The sequence below is a fragment of the Coregonus clupeaformis genome, chromosome 12 (assembly GCF_020615455.1).
Source record: "Coregonus clupeaformis isolate EN_2021a chromosome 12, ASM2061545v1, whole genome shotgun sequence".
Taxonomy (NCBI): Eukaryota; Metazoa; Chordata; class Actinopteri; order Salmoniformes; family Salmonidae; genus Coregonus; species Coregonus clupeaformis.
Genome location: NC_059203.1, coordinates 12,259,611 through 12,284,641, shown reverse-complemented (window position 1 = coordinate 12,284,641; position 25,031 = coordinate 12,259,611). Strand labels below are relative to the sequence as shown.

At 43.8% G+C, this 25,031-nt stretch overlaps 1 protein-coding gene across 2 annotated transcripts; it reads left to right on the top strand.

Moving 5' to 3' along the window:
- LOC121577715 (4'-phosphopantetheine phosphatase) lies at window positions 1–24,729 on the top strand. 2 transcript variants are annotated; one of them, XM_041891531.2, is made up of 20 exons: window positions 1–162; window positions 581–663; window positions 6,768–6,976; window positions 7,056–7,239; window positions 7,332–7,424; window positions 7,700–7,853; window positions 8,292–8,473; window positions 9,649–9,730; window positions 9,887–9,987; window positions 10,311–10,316; window positions 11,318–11,473; window positions 11,599–11,711; window positions 11,938–12,025; window positions 12,293–12,444; window positions 21,832–21,887; window positions 21,999–22,048; window positions 22,252–22,356; window positions 22,505–22,605; window positions 22,739–22,807; window positions 22,929–24,729. In XM_041891531.2, exons 1-20 carry the CDS (start codon window positions 42–44, stop codon window positions 23,182–23,184), a joined length of 2,361 nt encoding a protein of 786 aa, XP_041747465.2. In that variant the 5' UTR covers window positions 1–41; the 3' UTR covers window positions 23,185–24,729. The 2 variants fall into 2 exon arrangements, with proteins under 2 accessions (XP_041747465.2, XP_041747466.2); XM_041891532.2 differs by lacking the exon at window positions 10,311–10,316 and having other exon boundaries at window positions 2–162.
- The last annotated feature ends 302 nt before the right edge of the window (window positions 24,730–25,031 follow it).

The following is a 25,031-nucleotide window of genomic DNA, read 5'->3' as shown; positions in this document are numbered from 1 at the left end:
CGGCTCAGTATAATCGAATCCTCCCAATATTTACTTCCAAGATGGCGGCGGGGTGTGAGCAAGTGGACAGGAGTAGACACAGCATGGATAAAAGCATAACTCTTCCACCCGACGAGATCTTCAGGAATTTGGAAAATGCAAAGAGGTTCGCAATAGACATAGGTAATGTTACACACTAAGTTGCATCTTTCTATCGGTACTTGAGTATATTCACTTACTTTGACAAATACACAGCCAGGCATTCACTAGAGGCTAGCAAGCAACGACGTGTTGTCTTTCTGTCTGGCTAGCTAGCGCTGCAGTGTTTAGATGAAGTACCGGTAGCTGCGAAGTTACCTTAGTGCCACTGGCCTGCCACAGACATACATGTTAGCTAGTGGTAATTAACTTTTGTTTATGGGTCAACTTAGATAGCTGCAGTTTTCTCAACTGGCTAGCTAGCTAAGTTAGCTAATTTGACCGCTGGGTCAAAGTGGCTGAGCTGTCAACACTGAGTGACTGACATTAGCGTTACTCCATGCTAGGTAGCTACTACCATCAATTATCTCACGTGAGAACAAAGTATTTTTTTCCCCCACAGGTGGATCTCTGACGAAACTCGCCTATTACTCCACTGTTCAACACAAAGTAGCGAAAGTACGGTCATTCGACCATACTGCAAAGGTAGGTGGCGTAAATAAACTTTGGAATGCTGTCAGTACACTCAGCCTGGTCTCATAGACTAGACGTAACATAGTAAATGTAAATCTGCAACACAGAAATTGTTACGTTCGGTATGGTTACATAAGACAGATGGTTACTTAAGCGAAAGTGGGGTGGATGGGTGGGTGTATAACGTGAACGTCTAGCAACCAATGTTCCCTCTAAGCTGCACATGTGTATGCATCTCCCCCGGGACTACCGCGCAGAAGAAACATCAGCCACGTAGAGAAGAACGAGATTGAACTTCACTCAACTTTCTAGAGTTTTCCCCATTAGTTAACACTATCAACGTTTCCCTTTACTGTGGGAATTGTGATCGAATCAACGCAATGTTAGCCACTTTAAATGCAACATACCGAAACAAAACAAACTATGCAAGACTTAGTATGCAAGAGATTTTGTTGTAGGCAGAACACATCAGAGTAGGATTCTATTACATTGCATTCTATTGCATTGGCAGGCAAGACTCAGGCCCGTACTCTGCACAGACCGGTGCACCATAACCAATCAGAGCTGCAGTAGGATCTGTGCCATTCACTTTGTGTTTATTTTCAGCAAACTGTGTAAATATTTGTATGAACATAACAAGATTCAACAACTGAGACATAAACTGAACAAGTTCCACAGACATGTGACTAACAGAAATTGAATAATGTGTCCCTGAACAAAGGGGGGGGGTCAAAATCAAAAGTAACAGTCAGTATCTGGTGTGGCCACCAGCTGCATTAAGTACTGCAGTGCATCTCCTCCTCATGGATTGCACCAGATTTGCCAGTTCTTGCTGTGAGATGTTACCCCACTCTTCCACCAAGGCACCTGCAAGTTCCCAGACATTTCTGGGGGGGAATGGCCCTAGCCCTCACCCTCCGATCCAACAGGTCCCAGACGTGCTCAATGGGATTGTGATCCGGGCTCTTCGCTGGCCATGGCAGAACACTGACATTCCTGTCTTGCAGGAAATCACGCACAGAACGAGCAGCATGGCTGGTGGCATTGTCATGCTGGAGGGTCATGTCAGGATGAGACTGCAGGAAGGGTACCACATGAGGGAGGAGGATGTCTTCCCTGAAACGCACATCGTTGAGATTGCCTGCAATGACAACAAGCTCAGTCCGATGATGCTGTGACACACTGCCCCAGACCATGACGGACCCTCCACCTCCAAATCGATCCCGCTCCAGAGGACAAGCCTCGGTGTAACGCTCATTCCTTCGACGATAAACACGAATCCAACCATCACCCCGGGTGAGACAAAAACGTGACTTGTCAGTGAAGAGCACTTTTTGCCAGTCCTGTCTGGTCCAGCGACGGTGGGATTGTGCCGTTAGGCGATATTGTTGCAGTGATGTCTGGTGAGGACCTGCCTTACAACAGGCCAACAGGCCCTCAATCCAGCCTCTCTCAGCCTATTGCGGACAGTCTGAGCACTGATGGAGGGATTGTGCGTTCCTGGTGTAACTCGGGCTGTTGTTGTTGCCATCCTGTACCTGTCCCGCAGGTGTGATGTTCGGATGTACCGATCCTGTGCAGGTGTTGTTACACATGGTCTGCTACTGCGAGGACAATCAGCTGTCCGTCCTGTCTCCCTGTAGCGCTGTCTTAGGCGTCTCACAGTACTGCAATTTATTGCCCTGGCCACATCTGCAGTCCTCATGCCTCCTTGCAGCATGCCTAAGGCACGTTCACGCAGGTGAGCAGGGACCCTGGGCATCTTTCTTTTGGTGTTTCTGTAAGCTGTTAGTGTCTTAACGACCGTTCCACAGGTGCATGTTCATTAATTGTTTATGGTTCATTGAACAAGCATGGGAAACAGTGTTTAAACGCTTTACAATGAAGATCTGTGAAGTTATTTGGATTTTTAAAATTATCTTTGAAAGACAGGGTCCTGAAAAAGGGATATTTCTTTTTTTGCTGAGTTTAGTATAAATTCAATCTCTGCTTGACCCACAGAGCTTTCCCACACTGCCCATTGCGATAGCTTCAAATAAACAATAGAAGTGTGCCTTGTTAAATGCTAATTCATCTCTACACAAGCAGTTCCCAACGCCCTTGGGAATAAAGCGCACGAGTACAATATTTCTCAATGAAGAAATAGACAAACAAAAACATGTTCACTAGAGGTAAATGTTGTCACATGAGTTGTTGGAACATTCGTCACATTCACCACTGCATCAAAACAGTGGTGGCAATCTCATTTACGACTAATAAGAAACAATGGAAGACAGTGTACAGTGGAAAGGTTTACTTTACTTAATTACATTTGAGTTTTACAGGGACATTGGACATTAATCAACATTACTGTAAAAGTGCCCGTTTTAGCCAGCCAGCTAATTTTCATCATAGAATTTGGAATGTAACTATGAAACAGTCACAAGAAATGTTTACAAATCACTGATGAAAGTGCTTTTTAAAATAAAGCGCTTCACATGTTCGCTTTTAAAGGAGAAATTAAGAGAGCCATCTCAGAATTGTAAATATAAAGAAACTATTGAGGATATTAATCGATGGCTGAAAGAGCATGAGGAATGCATTTGGAATGTGTTGGGAACCCCAACAACGTCCATTCAAACCCCTCCTGCCATGCAGTGGGTCGTTGTGATAGCAGACACACTTCTATTGTGTGTCAGGGCTCAGCAGACTACATGCAGTAGTGTGGGAAGCCGTGTGTCTCTGTGGCTCCAAGCTCCAGAGAGGAGGGCTTGTGACTGGGGCACACTCAGCTTTGTGCAGGGAGCAAGCTGTGCTGTGGAGCTCAGAGGAGGGAAGTGTGCTGCCTGGGACTTTTGGGAAACCTGAGCCTATAGACAGACAGACAGGAGGTCATCATCACCTCAGAACTGCTGCACTCTGATGGAGTCACATTACCTGGAAGGTCGTCTACTACAGACGGACAAGTCTGAAAGGACTCCAATCAGATCAGTACTATGTCACTGTCTCAAACAGCTTTCAGTAAAAGTTACAACATTATGAGTTATCAGAGAATATATTATCAGAGAGTATATTATCAGAGAATATACATTTTATTTTTCAATAAATGTACTGCTTTATATATAATGTAATACTATTAAGTCCAAAACAACCTCAGTTTTCAGGCTTGTAAATTGTTGCTTCATTCCCTTCCTGAAGTGTGCCTATTCCCCCACTAAGACTCACAGGTGCTGGTGGGACTGATGATGCTAATGACAATGAACTGTCTCTGCTCTCCAGAGCTTTCCCACACTCTGCCCATTGCGATAGCTTCAAATTAACAATTGAAGTGTGCCTTGTTAAATGCTAATTCATCTCTACACAAGCAGTTCCCAACAAGCCCTTTGGAATAAAGCTCATGAGTACAATATTTCTCAATGAAGAAATAGACAAACACAAACATGTTCACTAGAGGTAAATGTTGTCACATGAGTTATTGGAACTTTCGTCACATTCACCACTGATAGATAGATAGATAGATAGAGAGAGAGAGAGAGAGGCAGGCAGGCAGGCAGGCAGGCAGGCAGGCAGGCAGGCAGGTAGGTGGGTAGGTAGGTCATCACCTCAGAACTGCTGCACTCTGATGGAGTCACATTACCTGGAAGGTCATCTACTACAGACGGACAAGTCTGAAAGGACTCCAATCAGATCAGTACTATGTCACTGTCTCAAACAGCTTTCAGTAAAAGTTACAACATTATGAGTAGCCTACCAGTACTTTAAAGATATGTGTCTTCTCACACATATGTAAGTTATGGGATCAATGTCTGTGTCTTTTGATCCCAACATTAAGCAGCAGATCTGGGGGTCACCACTTTCCCAGATTCACACGGCGCTCTGTGAGTCACTCTCCATCACCCACCACCCCTCCACCTGTTCCCCTGAGACGTGACCAATGTCCCCCAGCAATAAAAACACTGAGCATATGGCACCACAACAAACCTGCCAAGAGAGGGCCGCCCACCAAAACTCACGGACCAGGCAAGGAGGGCATTAATCAGAGAGACAACAAAGAAACCAAAGATAAACCTGAAGGAGCTGCAAAGCTCCACAGCGGAGATTGGAGTATCTGTCCATAGGACCACTTTCAGCTGTACACTCCACAGAGCTGGGCTTTATGGAAGAGTGGCCAGAAAAAAGCCATTGCTTAAAGAAAAAAATAAGCAAACACGTTTGGTGTTCACCAAAAGCCATGTGGGAGACTCCTCAAACATATGGAAGAAGCTACTCTGGCCATCAAGGAAAACGCTATGTCTGGCGCAAACCCAACACCTCTCATCACCCCGAGAACACCATCCCCACAGTGAAGCATGGTGGTGGCAGCATCATGCTGTGGGGATGTTTTTCATTGGCAGGGAGTGGGAAACTGGTCAGAATTGAATGAATGATGGATGGCACTAAATACAGGGAAATTCTTGAGGGAAACCTGTTTCAGTCTTCCAGAGATTTGAGACTGTGACAAAGGTTCACCATCCAGCAGGACAATGACCCTAAGCATACTGTTAAAGCAACACTTGAGTGGTTTATTGGGAAACATTTAAATATCTTGGAATGGCCTAGTCAAAGCCTAGACCTCAATCCAATTAAGAATCTGTGGTATGACTTAAAGATTGCTGTACACCAGCGGAACCCATCCAACTTGAAGGAGCTGGAGCAGTTTTGCCTTGAAGAACCCCCCCCAAAATCAATTTTAATTATTGGTTGTAAGGCAACAAAATAGGAAAAATGCCAGGGGGGGTGAATACTTTCGCAAGCAACTGTACAGAATAATACTAAATGCTCTGAGACCAGGTTGCAGCGCTGAGGCCCAATTAAGCAGAGGACATGCAGTACATAAGAGGGTGGCCTTTTCCCTTTTGGATTTGCTCAACTCCTGCATCCTCTCTCCTCCATCCTGTTTTCCTTTTGAAAAAGGTCAAAGGTAATCGAAGAGAGGGAAAGTTAGTGAAAATGCGCTTGTATGAATTATACGTTTATAATAATAATAATAATATGCCATTTAGCAGACGCTTTTATCCAAAGCGACTTACAGTCATGCGTGCATACATTTTTGTGTATGGGTGGTCCCGGGGATCGAACCCACTACCTTGGCGTTACAAGCGCCGTGCTCTACCAGCTGAGCTACAGTACCAGTTAAAAGTTTGGACACACCTACTCATTCCAGTGTTTTTCTTTATTTATACTATTTTCTACATTGTAGAATAATAGTGAAGACATCAAAACTATGAAATAACACATATGGAATCGTGTAGTAATCAAAGTGTTAAACAAATCAAAATATTTTATATTTGAGATGTTTTTTTTCTCGCTGATAAAAGATAAGGGCCATATGTTTTGAAAGCCATATCGCAAGCGATGATTATTGACATTTCTAAACGTTAAAACACAGTGTCGGGATTGTTGATCACGAGTCAAAACTTTAGGGAGAAGGCAGAATGCCGCATAGTTTTCTAGAGCTAGATACTCTTGCGCTTCCTCGCCAAAAGGAGGCTATCGAGGAGGGGAGGACCATCTTACGTTTGCTACTAACGAATTGACACATCACTCGACCACTTCGACCATCGGTTTCCCGGTCACTGAGGGCGGAGGAGAGAGGACGAAGGACAGACTTTTGCCTAATGTGTTGTGTGCCATTTAAGCCATTTACTCAGCAACAATGACATCAAATGTCAGTGCTCAATTGAGGTGCTAAAGGGATTTGCTGCCAAAGTGCTCTGCTATGAAGTGTTATTACAGTGTTTAGGCCTGGAGGACTCCTGCCAGAAGAGTTGGGCCTATATATCGCAGCAGATTGAACTGTGTTTCTTGTCAGAGGTCTCCAATGGGTCTACCTGATAAAAATGTGTGAATGTAGCTACAGAAAAGTAAACTAATCAAGCTTGTGTTAGTTGGAGAGTAGCCAATAGGGGATTGCTTCAGTGTGGGTTTTGTGTTAGACATATAGGCTACTGATTCATGATCTAGGCCATCAAAAAGGTTTGTACCTTGGGACAGTGAAGGTGTTGACTTAAAGGTCTTACTGAGCCCACTCAGGTTGCCCTGGTGGTCTCAGTTCTGCAGTGCTGACCTGGTCCCTTAACTGTGTCTCCCTCTACCAGGAGACTGAGGGTGACCCCCTCTATGAGATCTCTATGCAGGAGGAGGTCTCGGCTCGCCTTCACTTCATCAAGTTTGAAAATGCCTACATCGAAACCTGCCTGGACTTTATCAAAGACCACCTGGTCAACACTGACACCAAAGTCATCAAAGCCACCGGTGGAGGGGCTCACAAGTTTAAAGATCTCATAGAGAAGAAACTGAAACTCAGGTGAGAAATTGAATATTGTTAACCTAAAACAAACAGGTTTTGCTTATTATAATGTAGCTACTCTTTATGTTTTGACTAGGGTGGACAAGGAGGATGAAATGACATGCCTGATCAAGGGCTGCAACTTTGTGCTGAGGAACATCACCCACGAGGCCTTTGTCTATGCCAAGCATGCAGACTCTGAGTTCCGCTTCCAGAACACTCATCCTGACATCTTCCCTTACCTGCTCATCAACATTGGCTCAGGGGTGTCCATTTTCAAGGTACCAATGTCTGACACAACTCCAGATCTGGTGTGACATGTGCCCTATGTAGACGTACCCATTACTTCAACAAACAATCTTTCTCTCCAAAGGTTGAATCAGAGGATACATTTGAGCGTGTTGGAGGAAGCTCCATAGGTGGGGGGACATTCTGGGGCCTTGGAGCTCTGCTCACCAAAACAAAGGTAAAACCCCTCCTCACCCCCATGCTGAGACTTCAAGCCCAATAGGCTTTTTAAATGGTCAGGCTACTCAAATGAATTAACATTTTTATTTTCTGTTTGTTCTTGCCTATTATCTTGCCAGTTGACCATACTGCAACTTTTTATTATCTGGAAGACTGGCCTCTGTACTTAACTCTTGTTCTGAATAGGGTGGTTACAAAATAGTTAGGCTATCTGGGTGAAAGGGCTCTTTTTAAAATTACTGTACTCCCATGACCTGCTCGCCCCTCCTACAGAGGTTTGATGAACTACTTCAGTTGGCCTCGAAGGGGCAGCACACAAATGTTGACATGCTTGTCAAAGACATCTACGGGGGATCTTATGGGTCCTTGGGCTTGACTGGGGACCTTATTGCAAGCAGCTTCGGAAAATCTGCTACTCCTGACAAAGGTAAAGAGAGAGCAGAGCACTTGCAGTACTTTTACTCTTTGCCCCATAACATGTTTTTCATGGCACCGTCTTCAGGAGCAGACTCCCTGGCATGCTATCTACTGTAATGTAGGCTACATTCCTCTTGAGCACTAACTGATTGATGACCTCTTACCCAGTTGCTGAGACCTTGTCCCTTATAGGCTGGTTGGTTGTTGTTACAATTGAGAAATGTAGACGAGTCAGCCAGCCATGGCAAAGAAAGCCACTAATTCACTCACTCTATTAGATCGTTCATGTTTATCATGTAGTGCCAATAATACCTGTCACAAACTGCCAATACGTAAACCAACACTGTACGTACTTCAATGGGACCTGGGCTTGTTGACTAGTTATGTTTCTGGTGCTTCACTTGGCTGTATGTTAACATACCTTTACTTTTGTCTCCTCCTGAATCAGAGTTCTCTAAAGAAGACATGGCTAAGAGTCTGCTCCATATGATCAGCAATGACATTGGGCAGCTGGCCTGCCTCTATGCCCGGCTCCACAACCTGACCAGGGTATACTTCGGGGGCTTCTTCATCCGAGGACACCCTGTCACTATGCACACCATCACTTACAGCATCAACTTCTTCACTAAGGCAAGCCCCCCCCATGTACCTTCTTAACAAGCATGTCTTTCTCAATCCAGGTACATTTGATTGAGCTCTAGATTTAGCACTGACAGAGCTGAATCTGATGGCAACTGACTAAATTCAGGGATATGTCCCTTGTGCCTAGTTCAGAGCTTGAAAGCAGCAATCAAATCTGAACTGCAGTATTTACACAGTACTATGCAAATATACCCTTTTTCCTGTGATATAAATTGCTCTACTTTCTTGACCAATCAGAATGACTCAAAATGCTACAACAGCAGACTGCACACTTGTTTTCACGGTAGCCTAGGCTAACGGCAACAGTGGAAGAGAAGTCTGATTTTAGCCATCCATATAAATTCTGCATTTAAAAAAGTTTTCTGGTGAGTGTTTTGCATTGATCTGTGTCAGGTCTTGTGGACCCTCTGTTGGTGTTCATCTGTAGGCTAGTCGCTATTTGAAGTGGGGGAAATGGCATACCCTTGTCAGGGCTGACTGGAGGGCTATGATGGTAAAATGCCTTTTCATGTAAAACGCAACCTATAGAATGAGAAAATTGAAAATAAAACTGTCACACAGGCAGCCCAATTCTGATATTTTTTTCCAATGACAGATCTTTTCACATCAGCTCTTTTTCCAAGCTGATCTGATTGGTCAAAATACCAATCAGTGAAAAAAAAGATAAGAATTGGGCTGCCTGTGTAATCGCAGCCAATGTGTGTCCTCAGAACTGGAGGCTACAATTACAGTGCGCCACTGTAAACAATGTTCTGTCAAAGCCACGTGACATCTGAAGCAGCAGTAGCTGTACATAAACACTACATTTAAAAAAGTTTGTTTAATTAAATTAAGCATTTCAAATGTCATGTCCTTGTGTGTAACAATGTAACATGGACAATTTAATTTAGAGAGAGCTTTTTCATTGTTAAAATAGGCACACAACAAAATATCCAAAAAAATGAATACTCAAGGTTTCGAATAGTAACGTCCGTTCGGATATCCAGATATTCGATTAACCGTGCCCAACCCTAGTGGGCAGTTAAAAGATAATACATAAACATTGATATGACAGGTTTGATTTTATTGTGTCCATAGGCTACTTTTAAATGATACAATCTGTGAGTGTAATTAGAGTTAGAAATGGTTCCATTGGAGTGGATATGTATATTGTGCTTTTGCAGGGTGCAGTCCAGGCACTCTTCCTGAGGCATGAAGGCTATCTGGGGACTATTGGAGCCTTCCTTAAGGGAGCAGAGGAAGACAGTAGGTCAATATGCTTTCCTCTATGGGGTTTCTTCATGACATAATGTGGCACAGGAATCCATACCTTATCACACCCTAGGTTTTGTAAGGATTTTCCTGTTGATGGGAAGTTCTTTTGAGTCTAATTCACTGTTATTATTTTTTCACATTATCTAGATCCTAACCAGTACAGTTGGGGGGAGAACTATGCTGGGAGCTCTGGCCTGATGAGTACTTCTCCTGACCTGAACCCAATGCAACGTGCACGCAGTGGAACAGTAAGTCCATTGGAAAAGAAAATATTATAATACTGTAAGGTCAGTTTGTGACCACCAAGGTGCACTCATAACCCACGTGTTATTTAATTTTGGTGTCATTTCATTGACCATTTTAGCAATTCCCCCCACCCTCTTTCTGAGATGATTGTGGATTTGATATTTTCTGTGGAAATGTCACCAATGCTGTCCTTTTAAAATCCACAAGCCTGGTATGACAACATCCTTCGTTGATCTTTTCAATCTAACATTTTATTGTTTTAATCTCTTCTCTTCATATCAACAATCTCTTACCTCTGTTTACCTACTGTAACCCTTACCTTCAGTTTTCCGTAAGTACTTTCCCATGCTCTGTGTGTAGTGGTTTGATTAGGGCTATATGTTTCCTCATGCTTCTGGCTTTGTAGCTACACACCTGCCCAAGCATTCACATTCACATTGGGTTAAATAAAGTTTCAGAGAGACAGCTGTGGCATTGTAACTGCTATATGCCAGCCTTTTCCTTTCACATATTTATTGCTTAACAGCCTTTGAAGTGTTGCTTTATGTAGTCATGTTTTGAATTGTGTTCTAACATGTTAAAACCAACCTTATAGTCAACCAACCTGTGTGACACTGTGGAGAATAGTAAGGTCTGTTCACCTTAGAAATTGTACATGAAATCATACTCACTGCACGGATGTGACTGGTGTGAGGAGTTGGTATACTATATTTCTGAACTTTGATGCGTGTGTCGACTGCTATTGTCAGCTCAGCTCACTGAACACTAGGGGGCATACTGAAAACAGATTTAGGGAAATATCTATGTTTGAAGGAGTCGTGTTGCTTTGGTTTCACTTTGGAGGGGTTGTTTAGCGACAACACCGATGCGTGCACAACTTTGGGGCAAAACAGACTGGGTTGGCTTACATTCAAAGGATTATTGACAACATGTAAACTATATTTAGGCTCCAAATATTTATTGAAAACATATATGTGCACAATAAGCACTTGTCTCTCAAATACATCGTTACAGTTGTTGGTTAGCTAACTAAAGGATTTTAGCCATATTAGCATAGACGTGACATTAGTCAAAACACCTCAAAACAAGACATGGTATCAAGAACAAGATACAACTGGCTGAAACGAGCCACCTACGATTCCCCACAAAGCAGCTTCTTGTCATTGTTGCTAGCTATCTGACCGTTCAGAATCATAACAACACACAGCCTTTTACCCCTGCGATGCGCGCACATCATTTTTGTGACGTTGTCAGGCAACCCATCTAAGTGTGCATGAGTGCATTAGCCTAGCAGTATGTACAGTGCTCAGTGTGTCTCCTCTCCGGCTCCAGTTTGACATGTTGGAGATGGACCGTCTGGAGAGGCAGCTGGTGAACCTGCCCCTGCTGCAGGACCCGTCCTCCTACATCCCAGACACAGTGGACCTCTCAGAGGACGCCCTCGCACGGGAGTACTGGCTCTACTGCTTCGAGGAGGCCCTGGATGGGGTAAGAGGCAGAGCACCTGCCATTGGTCTATTCATCAATATGCACACATTGCATGATGCATTGACAGGGAGTCCTTGTCCTGGTCACTTTTGAAACGGCTGATCTGGGTGATGTGCTTTGGATAGGTGGTGAAGAGAGCTGTTGCCAGCCAGCCTGATCTTCCAGAGGCCATAGAACGAGCAGAGAAGTTCCGTCACAAGTACCAGCACAAGCTTCAGACCCTCCGTCACCAGCCTTTGTAAGGGGAGCCCCAGGATCTAAATGCCACTGCTGCAGATTGCTTTCAAAGGCTGTTAGACCAACTAGAGCATAACACTGTTTCTTGATTATTCATAGATGCATATCTCCAAAGGCATCCTAGTAGTGGATGAGATTGACTCTTATAGATGAAGAGTCTCACTGTTCCCTCTGCAATCTGTATGCGTTTATCTGCTAATGTAGAGTACTTCTCTTCTCACCTCTAGTGCTTATGGATCCCTCACTGTCAGAAGTCTGTTAGACACAAGAGAACACTGTTTAAACGAGTTCAACTTCCCTGACCCCTACTCTAAGGTTTGAGTAGATTCTATAGCTCTTTCCTATAACTCTCTTTTTTTCTCTCTCGTTGTTCACGGTTCCAGTAAATGTTCTAGTGCTACTCTTTTTCTGGACTTGCTTAAGTAGTTATCCGATGAAGCTTACAAGTGTGGTCTTGTGTGTCTTTTAATGTAATTTCATGCCCACTTGCCTTGTTTAGCGTGATTTGCTAATGTGGTAGGTCATCAGTGAGAAGTGGGAGGAAGCTGCTGTCTCAGTGCTGTGTCTCCATCCCTCCCACAGATCAAGCAGGGGGAGAACGACATGGCCCTCAAGTACTTCCAGAAGGCAGTCAAGTCCCTGGAGGAACTGAGCTGGGAGCAGAGGCAGTTTGCCCTGGTCAGGGGCCTCCTGGCTGGGAACGTTTTCGACTGGGGAGCCAAGGCTGTTTCGGAGTGAGTCTTAATGAGGCTGCACTCTGTGCACTCCTAAACTTGGGACTTTGAAGGATATTATTAGGACAAAAATTCTGGTCATAGACAGTGCATTTGGAAAGTATTCAGACCCCTTGACTTTTTCCACATTTTGTTACGTTACAGCCTTATTCTAAAATGGATTAAATTGTTATTTTTTTTCTCACCAATCTACACACAATACCCCATAATGACAAAGCAAAAACAGGTTTTTAGACATTTTAGCAAATGTAGTAAAAAAAAAAAACTGAAATTACATTTACATAAGTATTCAGACCCTTTACTCAGTACTTTGTTGAAGCACCTTTGGCAGCGATTACAGCCTCGAGTCTTCTTGGGTATGACGCTACAAGCTTGGCACAACTGTATTTGGGGAGTTTCTTCCATTCATTTCTGCTGATCCTCTCAAGCTCTGTCAAGTTGGATGGGGAGCGTCGCTGCACAGCTTTTTTTCAGGTCTCTCCAGAGAAATCCGATCGGGTTCAAGTCTGGGCTCTGGCTGGGCCACTCAAGAACATTTAGAGACTTGTCCCGAAGCCACTCCTGCGTTGTCTTTGCTGTGTGCTTAGGGTCGTTGTCCTGTTGGAAGGTGAACCTTTGACCTTCAATGCTGCAGACATTTGTTGGTACCATTCCCCAGATCTGTGCCTCGACACAATCCTGTCTCGGAGCTCTCTAATTGATTGCAGTCCACCTGTGGCCACAGGAAAACTTTGTTTGGACGTCGTAAAGGACCATTTGCCGAAACTGAAGAGATATAGCTTGCTAATGACCTCCTCTTGCACGTGGGAAAAAAAACGGTGGACAGAGACTTGCTAGCTACGTTAGCTAGCTAGCTAGCTGGGATTTTCCACAAGGATTCTGCCTCCCGAAAAAAGCTTCTTGCAACCGGGTGTGACACCTACTCCCGTTGCCTGCTGCACTGCTGCTTGGATTCCACCTGGCAATCTGTTCCCAGTCTGCCCTGGCCTGTCTCCCCCTGTCTGGTACAGGTACCCCCGCCACACTCCCCCCTCTCTCCCGAGCTTTCGCTCGCCTCCAGCACACACTTACACACACCGCAGTCTTTGGACTGATTGGAATTTTAGGTAGGCTAATTAACTTGTGAAATTACTCAAACGCTTTAATTAACTAGTATAGGCCTACTCGTTATTTATTTTATCTCATACTTTTATAGCCTACTGGACTCCTCGAGAGCTGCTCTCTCAAGTTATCTTGTTTGGGCGAGTGACTCTTTGAACTTACAATGGTTAGCCCCAAGTCGTTATATATTTTTTCTTGTGCTTTATGCTATTTGCCTCATGACTCCTGCGTGCTTTGTTGAGTATTAACTTGCTTGTTTACCCAACCGTGGGACAGACTGTTTGTTCCCACACTCGGGACTCTGACTCTCTATTGGTTACATGGACTCTTGGCCTCCCATCCTGTTCTAACCACCTCTCGCCGGCTTTGTATTCATGTTAACTGATGAAATTGCTGTACAAATGATCTTTTTGCCATCTGATGCACATTCAAATGACATAGAAAATCAACACCGCAGAGCTCTCCCTGTCCTCTGCCGTGCCCTGATTGTATTACTGCTAATGATATCTGGAAATGTGCATGTACACCCGAGCCATCTACTGTTGCTAGCCCCAATTCTGACTTGTGCTCTGATATCTGTTTCACTGATTTCTGCTCTCGTAAAAGCCTGGGTTTTCTGTACGTTAACACTAGAAGCTTATTACCTCAAATTGATCAATTGAAAGTGTGGGTTCACACCTCCAATCCAGATATGTTGGTCATTACTGAGACCTGGTTAAGAGAGTGTTTTGAACACCGATTTTAACCTTCCTGGTTATAATTTTTTTTATGGCAAGACAGATCTTCCAAAGGTGGAAATCTTTACCAAGGAACACCTTCAGTGCTCTGTTGTCTCCACCAAGTCTGTCCCCAAACAATTTGATTTGCTGGTTTTAAGCATTAAACTTTCAAGTAGCTCTGTTGCTGGGTGTTATCATCCACCTTCAGCACCGGTCTGTACCCTACCTAGGCTATCTCCTGGCCCCTTACACTAAGTCTGAATTTGTCCTGCTAGGTGACCTAAACTGGGACATGTTTAAACCACCTGACCAAGTCCTAAAGCAATGGGACTCCCTAAATCTTTCTCAGGTTATTACCAATCCCACAAGGTATGACTCCAAACACCCAGAAAAGGCTACTCTCCTTGATGTTATGCTCACAAATAATCCTGATAGGTATCAGTCTGGTGTGTTCTGTAATGACCTTAGTGATCACTGTTTTACAGACTGTATTCATAATGGCTGCTCAGGGAAACGACCTGTCCTGATTTGTCATAGACGCTTGCTAAAAAACTTTAATGAGCAAGCCTTCCTTCATGACCTGGCCTCTGTAAATTGGTATAGAATCAGCTTGATCCCCTCTGTCAAACACTTCGACGTACCTTCTTTTTCGATATTTTCAGTGGTATTGTTAACAAACACGCCCCCATAAAGAAAATTAGAATTAAAAACAGGTTTAGCCCCTGGTTCGACCGTGATCTGGCAGAGTTACTCCACCTCAAGAATTCCATTTGGCGAAAGGCTCGGCACACGCATACTCAGGCTGACTGGCTCTCGTTCTGGGGCGGCAGGTAGCTTAGTGGGTAAGAGCGTTGTGCCAGTAACCGAAAGGTCGCTGGTTCTAATCCCTGAGCCGACTAGGTGAAAAATCTGTCGATGTGCCCTTGAGCAAGGCACTTAACCCTAATTGCTTCTGTAAGTCGCTCTGGATAAGAGGGTCTGCTAAATGACTAAAATGTAAAATGTTCAGGCAAATGAGAAATAAGAGCACTCGGGCTATCCGGAAGGTCAAAGGTTAGTTACTTTAAGGAGCAGTTCTCTCTCTGTGGGTCTAACCCCAAGAAGTTCTGGAAACAGTTAAAGACCTGGAGAATAAACCCTCCTCCTCACAGCTGCCCATGTCCCTTAATGTTGATGATGTAGTTGTTACTGACAGGGAGCACATGGCTGAGCTCTTTAATCACCTTCATTAAGTCAGGATTCCTATTTGACTCAGCCATGCATCATTGCCCGTACAACATTTCCTCATCTCCCACCCCTTCTAATGCGACTAGCCCCGACGCTTCTCCCTCTTTTTCCCCTGCCCCGCTACAAAGTTTCTCCCTGCAGGCAGTCACTCCCTGCAGGCAGTCACTGAGTCTGAGGTGCTAAAGGAGCTCCTTAAACTTGACCCCAAAAAAACATCTGGGTCAGATGGTTTAGATCCTTTCTTCCTTAAGATTGCAGCCCCTATCGTTGCCAAGCCTATCTCTGAACTTTTTTACCTGTCTCTCCTCTCTGGGGAGGTTCCCATTGCTTGGAAGGCAGCCACGGTGCGTCCTTTATTTAAAGGGGAGATCAAGCTGATCCTAGCTGTTATAGGCCAATTTCTATTTTGCCTTGTTTATCAAAAGTGTTGGAAAAACTTGTCAGTAATTAACTGACTGGCTTTCTTGATGTCTGTAGTATTCTCTCTGGTATGCAATCTGGTTTCCGTTCAGGTTATGGATGTGTCACTGCAACCTTAAAGGTCCTAAATGATGTCACCATTGCCCTTGATTCTAAGCAATGTTGTGCTGCCATTTTTATTGACTTGGCCAAAGCTTTTGATACGGTAAACCATTCCATTCTTGTGGGCCGGCTAAGGAGTATTGGTGTCTCTGAGGTGTCTTTGGCCTGGTTTGCTAACTACCTCTCTCAAAGAGTGCAGTGTATAAAGTCAGAACATCTGCTGTCTCAGCCACTGCCTGTCACCAAGGGAGTACCCCAATGCTCCATCCTAGGCCCCACGCTCTTCTCAATTTACATCAACAACATAGCTCAGGCAGTAGGAAGCTCTCCCATCCATTTATATGCAGTCTTATACTCAGCTGGCCCCTCCCCGGATTTTGTGTTAAACACTCTACAACAAAGCTTTCTTAGTGTCCAACAAGCTTTCTCTGCCCTTAACCTTGTTCAGAACCTCCAAAACAAAGGTAATGTGGTTTGGTAAGAAGAATGCCCCTCTCCCCACCGGTGTAATTACTACCTCTGATGGTTTAGAGCTTGAGGTTGTCACCTCATACAAATACTTGGGAGTATGGCTAGATGGTACACTGTCCTTCTCTCAGCACATATCAAAGCTGCAGGCTAAGGTTAAATCTAGACTTGGTTTCCTCTATCGTAATCGCTCCTCTTTCACCCCAGCTGCCAAACTAACCCTGATTCAGATGACCATCCTACCCATGCTAGATTACAGAGATCTAATTTGTAGATCGGCAGCTAAGGGTGCTCTTGAGCGGCTAGATGTTCTTTACCAGTCGGCCATCAGAATTGCCACCAATGCTCCTTATAGGACACATCACTGCACTCTATACTCCTCTGTAAACTGGTATTCTCTGTATACTCGTCGCAAGACCCACTGGTTGATGCTTACTTATAAAACTCTATTAGGCCTCACTCCCCCCTATCTGAGATACCTACTGCAGCCCTCATCCTCCACATACAACACCCGTTCTGCCAGTCACATTCTGTTAAAGGTCCTCAAAGCACACGCATCCCTGGGTCGCTCCTCTTTCCAGTTCGCTGTAGCTAGCTACTGGAACGAGCTGCAAACAACACTCAAACTGGACAGTTTTATCTCCGTCTCTTCAATCAAAGACTCAATCATGGACACTCTTACTGACAGTTGTGGCTGCTTCGCGTGATTTATTGTTGTCTCTATTTCTTGCCTTTGCTGTTGTCTGTGCCCAATAATGTTTGTACCATGTTTTGTGTTGCTACCATGTTGTCATGTTGTGTTGCTACCATGCTGTGTTGTCTTAAGTCTCTGTTTATGTAGTATTGACTCTCTTGTGGTGAATTTTTTTTTTATTTTTATTTTTTTGTCATTTAGCAGACGCTCTTATCCAGAGCGACTTACAGTTAGTGAGTGCATACATTTTATTTTTCATACTGGTCCCCCGTGGGAAACGAACCCACAACCCTGGCGTTGCAAACGCCATGCTCTACCAACTGAGCTACACAGGACTATATTTTTATTTTAAATCCCAGCCCCCGTCCCTGCAGGAGGCCTTTTGGTAGGCCTTCATTGTAAATAAGAATTTGTTCTTAACTGACTTGCCTAGTTAAATAAAGGTTAAATAAATAAAACTTTTATAAAAAATATTCAATTGATTGGACATCATTTGGAAAGGCACACACCTGGTTATATAAGGTCCCACAGGTTATAGTGCATGTCAGAGCAAAAACCAAGCCATGAGGTAGAAGCAGTTGTCTGTAGAGCTCCGAGACAGGATTGTGTCGGCACAGATCTGGGGAAGGGTACCAAAAAATGTCTGCAGCATTGAAGGTCCCCAAGAACACAGTGGCCTCCATCATTCTGAAATGGAGGAAGTTTAAAACCAAGACTCTTCCTAGAGCTGGGGGAGAAGGGCCTTGTTCAGGGAGGTGACCAAGAACCCGATGGTCACTCTGACAGAGCTCCAGAGTTCTTCTGTGGAGATGAGAGAACCTTCCAGAAGGACAACCATCTCTGCAGCACTCAACCAATCAGGCCTTTATGGTATAGTGGCCAGACAGAAGCCACTCCTCAGTAAAAGGCACATGACAGCCCAGTTGGAGTTTGCCAAAAGGCACCTAAAGGACTCTCAGACCATGAGAAATAAGATTCTCTGGTCTGATGAAACCAAGATTGAACTCTTTGGCCTGAATGCCAAGTGTCACGTCTGGAGGAAACCTGGCACCATCCCTACGGTGAAGCATGGTGGTGGCAGCATGTTGTGTGGATATTTTTCAGCGGCAGGGACTGGGAAGACTAGTCAGGATCGAGGGAAAGATGAACAGAGCAAAGTACAGAGATCCTTGATGACAACCTGCTCCAGAGCGCTCAGGACCTCAGACTGGGGCGAAGGTTCACCTTCCAACAGGACAACGACCCTAAGCACACAGCCAAGACAACGCAGGAGTGGCTTCGGGACAAGTCTCTGTATGTCCTAGAGTCGTCCAGCCAGAGCCCGGACTTCAACCCGATCGAACATCTCTGGAGAGACCTGAAAACAGCGGGGGGGGGGGGCACACACTACCGGTCAAAAGTTTTAGAACACCTACTTATTCAAGGGTTTTTCTTTTATTTGTAATATTGTTTACATTGTATAATAATAGTGAAGACCTCAAAACTATGAAATAACACATATGGAATCATGTAGTAACCAAAAAAGTGTTAAAACAAATCTAAATATATTTTCTATTTGAGATTCTTCAAATAGCCACCCTTTGCCTTGATGACAGCTTTGCATACTCTTAGCATTCTCTCAAGCAGCTTCATGAGGTAGTCACCTGGAATGCATTTCAATTAACAGGTGTGCCTTGTTAAAAGTGCATTTGTTGAATTTCTTTCCTTCTTAATGCGTTTGAGCCAATCAGTTGTGTTGTGACAAGGTAGGGGGGGTATACAGAAGATAGCCCTATTTGGTAAAAGACCAAGTCCATATTATGGTAAGAGCAGCTCAAATAAGCAAAGAGAAATGACAGTCCATCATTAATTTAAGACATGAAGGTCAGTCAATACGAAACATTTCAAGAACATTGAACGTTTCTTAAAGTGCAGTCGCCAAAATCATCAAGCGCTTTGAAACTGGCTCTCATGAGGACCGACCGCCACAGGAATGGAAGACCCAGAGTTACCTCTGCTGCAGAGGATAAGTTCATTAGAGTTACCAGCCTCAGAAATTGCAGCCCAAATAAATGCAGACACATCTCAACCAACTGTTCAGAGGGGACTGTGTGAATCAGGCCTTCATGGTCGAATTGCTGCAAAGAAACCACTACTAAAGGACACCAATAAGAAAGAGACCTGCTTGGGTCAAGAAACACGAGCAATGGATATTAGACCGGTGGAAATGTGTCCTTTGATCTGGAGTCCAAATTGGAGATTTTTGGTTCCAACCGCTGTGTCTTTGTTAGACTTGGTGTGGGTGAACGGATGATCTCCGCATGTGTAGTTCCCACCGTAAAGCATGGAGAACGAGGTGTTATGGTGTGGGGGTGCTTTGCTGGTGACACTGTGATTTATTTAGAATTCAAGGCACACTTAACCAGAATGGGTACCATAGCGGTCTGCAGCGATACGCCAACCCATCTGGTTTGGGCTTAGTGGGACTATCATTTGTTTTTCAACAGGACAATGACCCGACACACCTCCAGGCTGTGTAAGGGCTATTTTACCAAGAAGGAGAGTGATGGAGTGCTGCATCAGATGACCTGGCTTCCACAATCCCCCGAACTCAACCCAATTGAGATGGTTTGGGATGAGTCGGACCGCAGAGTGAAGGAAAAGCAGCCAACAAGTGCTCAGCATATGTGGGAACTCCTTCAAGACTGTTGGAAAAGCATTCCAGGTGAACCTGGTTGATTAGAATGCCAAGAGTGCAAAGCTGTCATCAAGGCAAAGGGTGGCTATTTGAAGAATCTCAAATATAAAATATATTATGATTTGTGTAACACTTTTTTTTGTTTACTACATGATTCCATACAGTGAGGGGAAAAAAGTATTTGATCCCCTGCTGATTTTGTACGTTTGCCCACTGACAAAGACATGATCAGTCTATACATTTAATGTTAGATTTATTTGAACAGTGAGAGACAGAATAACAACCAAAAAATCCAGAACAACGCATGTCAAACATTTTATACATTGATTTGCATTTTAATGAGGGAAATAAGTATTTGACCCCTTTGCAAAAGACTTAGTACTTGGTGGCAAAACCCGTTTTTGGCAATCACAGAGGTCAGACGTTTCTTGTAGTTGGCCACCAGGTTTGCACACATCTCAGAAGGGATTTTGTCCCACTCCTCTTTGCAGATCTTCTCCAAGTCATTAAGGTTTCAAGGGCTGACGTTTGGCAACTCGAACCTTCAGCTCCCTCCACAGATTTTCTATGGGATTAAGGTCTGGACACTGGCTAGGCCACCAGGACCTTAATGTGCTTCTTCTTGAGCCACTCCTTTGTTGCCTTGGCCGTGTGTTTTGGGTCATTGTCATGCTGGAATACCCATCCACGACCCATTTTCAATGCCCTGGCTGAGGGAAGGAGGTTCTCACCCAAGATTTGACGGTATATGGCCCCGTCCATCGTCCCTTTGATGCGGTGAAGTTGTCTTGTCCCCTTAGCAGAAAAACACCCCCAAAGCATAATGTTTCCACCTCCCATGTCTGACGGTGGGGATGGTGTTCTTGGTGTCATAGGCAGCAGTCCTCCTCCAAACACGGCGAGTTGAGTTGATGCCAAAGAGCTCGATTTTGGTCTCATCTGACCACAACACTTTCACCCAGTTCTCCTCTGAATCATTCAGATGTTCATTGGCAAACTTCAGACGGGCCTGTATATGTGCTTTCTTGAGCAGGGGGACCTTGCGGGCGCTGCAGGAGTTCAGTCCTTCACGGCGTAGTGTGTTACCAATTGTTTTCTTGGTGACTGGTCCCAGCTGCCTTGAGATCCTTGACAAGATCCTCCCGTGTAGTTCTGGGCTGATACCTCACCGTTCTCATGATCATTAAAACTCCACGAGGTGAGATCTTGCATGGAGCCCTAGGCCGAGGGAGATTGACAGTTATTTTGTGTTTCTTCCATTTGCGAATAATCGCACCAACTGTTGTCACCTTCTCACCAAGCTGCTTGGCGATGGTCTTGTAGCCCATTCCAGCCTTGTGTAGGTCTACAATCTTGTCCCTGACATCCTTGGAGAGCTCTTTGGTCTTGGCCATGGTGGAGAGTTTGGAATCTGATTGATTGCTTCTGTGGACAGGTGTCTTTTATACCGGTAACAAACTGAGATTAGGAGCACTCCCTTTAAGAGTGTGTTCCTAATCTCAGCTCGTTACCTGTATAAAAGACACCTGGGAGCCAGAAATCTTTCTGATTGAGAGGGTGTCAAATACTTATTTCCCTAATTAAAATGCTAATCAATTTAACATTTTTGACATGCGTTTTTCTGGATTTTTTGTTGTTATTTTGTCTCTCACTGTTCAAATAAACCTACCATTAAAATGATAGACTGATCATTTCTTTGTCATTGGGCAAACGTACAAAATCAGCAGGGGATCAAATACTTTTTTCCCTCACTGTATTTCATAGTTTTGATGTCATCACTATTATTCTACAATGTAGAAAATAGTAAAGATAAAGAAAAACCCTTGAATGAGAAGGTGTGTCCAAACTTTTGACTGGTACTGTATGTATGTATATGTATATACATATATATGTGTGTGTGTATTTGTTCATTCTTGAGAAAAATTGCATTTTAGATTAACAAAGACTCTCGCTCATGCTCACATTTTCACTTGTAATAGTGTTCTGGAGTCTGATCCGGAGTTTGGGTTTGAACATGCAAAACTGCAGTTGGAAGGTATGAATGCCCTTATTGACTGGGAAAACATTTGTTTATATTGATCCTGCATTTTATTCTGCTGCTGCAACCTATACAGGCTACATAATGACAGTCCCTTTTTCTCCATAGAGCGGCCGTGGCTTGTCGATGCCTATGACCAATGGCTCGAGAGACTGAAGGTAAGGAATTAAACTGTTTCCTGAAGTTGTAGTGTTTCAATGTGATTTATATTAGCTGCATTCGGTTTATGGGCCACATCCTAACTTGAGATCCACAGAAGTTGTGTGCCTGGATCTCAAGTTAGGATTTTGCCCAAAGATGTAAATGACTTGATGCTGTGGAACAGTAATTGAATACCATGCCTGCTGGTTTTCTTTTGCAGGGCCCACCTCATAAGTGTGCATTGTTTTTCGTAGATAATAGTGGAATAGACATCATACTTGGAGTGTTCCCATTTGTCAGAGAGCTTCTCTGCAGGGGAACAGAGGTAAGGAGCCACACCGTCCATCCCCTCATATCTGAAAAGCTGTCACTTTCATCACCCCTTCAAATACACACAGGGTTTAATAAAACAACATGAACGCAGCAAGATTTCCTTTTTTCTTCCTTTGACCCCCTGCTATGCTGTTTTCCAGGTTGTCCTTGCCAGCAACTCTAGCCCAGCTCTGAATGATGTAACAAACAGTGAGCTGCAGATATTGACTGAAAGAATAGCTGCAATGGATTCAGTCATACAGTGAGTATTTCAGTCTTTTGGCACTGCATTTGTGACTGGATTATGGATGTAAAAGATAGGATAGTAATGATCGTTTTTTTTATTTCTGTTTTCCTATACCAGCATGTCAATGTCCATTTCATTTGTTTTGCAGGTCTGCTGTGAAGGAGGACAGGCTGACGCTAGTCCAGAGTGGCTCCAGCTCCCCTTGCTTAGACTTAAGGTCTGTTTTATTTCCTAAGCATGAATTCTATTTCAACGAAACCTACCTTTCTTAACTATGTTTAAAAATATAACCTGAAGCAAATCCTGTAGATGTGTGATAATTTCTCTCCCCACCTCAGCCGTCTGGACAAGGTGTTGGCTGGGGTTGTGCGAGAGCGCCACACAGACCTGGTGATCATCGAAGGCATGGGCCGGGCCATCCACACCAACTACTACGCCATGTTGAGCTGCGAGAGCCTCAAGATGGCAGTCATCAAGAACTCCTGGCTGGCTGACCGGCTGGGGGGCAAGCTCTTCAGTGTGGTCTTCAAGTACGAGGTGCCACCAGGCCACAAAACCACCACCCTGGATCATGTTCCAGTGACGCCTTCATAATCTTATCACTCTCTTTTGAAGTATGATCATGGGAAAGGTTGAACTGGTTGAGGTACTAGTTGGAGAGGTCCAGTTGGCTGTAATGGGGTTGATTTGACCACCTCATGATGATTGACATGCTGATTGTACAAGGAGGCGTTAAGGTAATCAGTGGACTTGGGTTGATTTGAAAACTTAGTGGGTTATTTTAGCAAGGATGTCAAAGCCGAGTATAACATTGCTTTGAAACACCAGAATGTTTAAATGTCTTTATTTTTTGAATATACAGCCATACTTGGCACCATGTTGTGTTCTTGCAGATCACAGCCTAAATTATAGTTATGGTATCACAACAGACAACGGTTGTCAGTGGTAGAGGTGTGCACTCTTTGCAGATTGACTGTCAATGCTGGTGAGATACTCTACTGTGCATTTATAGACAGGTTATCATCTGTACCCTGCTGTTTACACACAGCATCCCAATGGTTACCATGACAATGTGTCCCTTTCGGTGGTGAAGAGATGCTTTGTGTGTGCCGTGCTACCAGGGTAATTACAGCAATCTGTGGAGAAGCATCACAAAAATATGGTAAATGTGCCTTGAGGTTGGAGTGATAAAAAGCATAGCTCATTCAAAAGTGCAGGGAATGCATGGAGGTTTGTTACCATAGGCTACATGAAATTGTATTTTATTTGGTTTCATGCTCCCCGTCTTCCTTTGAATCCAAGATTTTCCTCCTTTCATCACTGCCACTAGGGGAATTGAGATGATTTACTTAATTGTGTGATGATCATTGCCTGAGAAGCTCAAATGTTTCTTCAGGAAATTTGTTTGAACAGAGTGGATAATAGCACTTTATTGATGGGGTTAAAATGATTAGGTTCTTAAAATTCCAGAAGGTGGCAGTATTTTACTGTGAAATATGTTCCACCTAACAACTCAAATTAAATGTGAAATATGTTGTTTGTTAATCAATGGACGTTCTGAAAGTGTGTTGTGTCAAACTCAAAACATGTATTTCAGGTAATTTTATTGCAAATGTTTAAGCTATCTTTGTATCATCATTCTATTGGTAGCGTTAGTAAATTAGGTATTCTTCCAAACAACAAACACTAAAGTTGTCAAACAGTAGGCTAACCACTGTCATTTACAAAAATGTTCTGTAAAAGGGGACCAACTTTCAATCCTTAAAATAGTTTAAACGAAGGCAATAACAGATATCTGCTCTTATTAAGTAATGCTCTGGGTGATTGGAGGTGGCTGAAAGAATTTGATGGTTAATTTACTTACCGATGATACTCATTCATACTATATTCATCAAACCAGGTGTCTGAAATCAAAAAGTTTGTTTGGGTTGAGGTCTTGCTGTCCAAATGTTTCCATGGCGTTTTGCTTATCCTGTGGACTCACTTTGCGATATTGTATTATCATTTTTGTATATACATGTGAAATAAGTGGGTCAATATAATTAATTTGCATTATGAGTTCATGATGCACAGACATTTAGGGAAAGTATTTTGTTCTCTTGACAGTCACTTAATTAAAATATGAATATTTTAATGCCATTTCGCTTGTTTTTGGAGGGGTGGGGGGTACTTATGGCATTTGGGGGAGTTCAGGGGAGGGGAGTTGATACCAGCTAGAATACCACGCGCTGCTCTTGCAAGGGACAGGGAGTAATATGCTGATAATGCACTGTGCCAAGCAGGAAGTCCTCCTCCATAACATGCTGTACCTCTGCCCCTTCATTACTACTGGCACGTGCACGGATGCCAGTTCTTGTGTAACAATATTGTACAACTCAACTATTCTGTATAGGCTTCTTGTCAAACAAATTATGTTGTTTCAATGTTCAGTTCCCAATGCA

What these genes read in the sequence shown, in the direction of transcription:
- LOC121577715 (XM_041891531.2), top strand. Translation starts at nt 42, where the DNA reads ATGGCGGCGGGGTGTGAGCAAGTGGACAGGAGTAGACACAGCATGGAT. An exon ending in GAGAAGAAACTGAAACTCAG is followed by an intron (nt 6,977 to 7,055) that starts GTGAGAAATTGA and finishes TGTTTTGACTAG; the next exon opens with GGTGGACAAGGAGGATGAAA. An exon ending in AATGGCTCGAGAGACTGAAG is followed by an intron (nt 22,049 to 22,251) that starts GTAAGGAATTAA and finishes TTTCTTTTGCAG; the next exon opens with GGCCCACCTCATAAGTGTGC.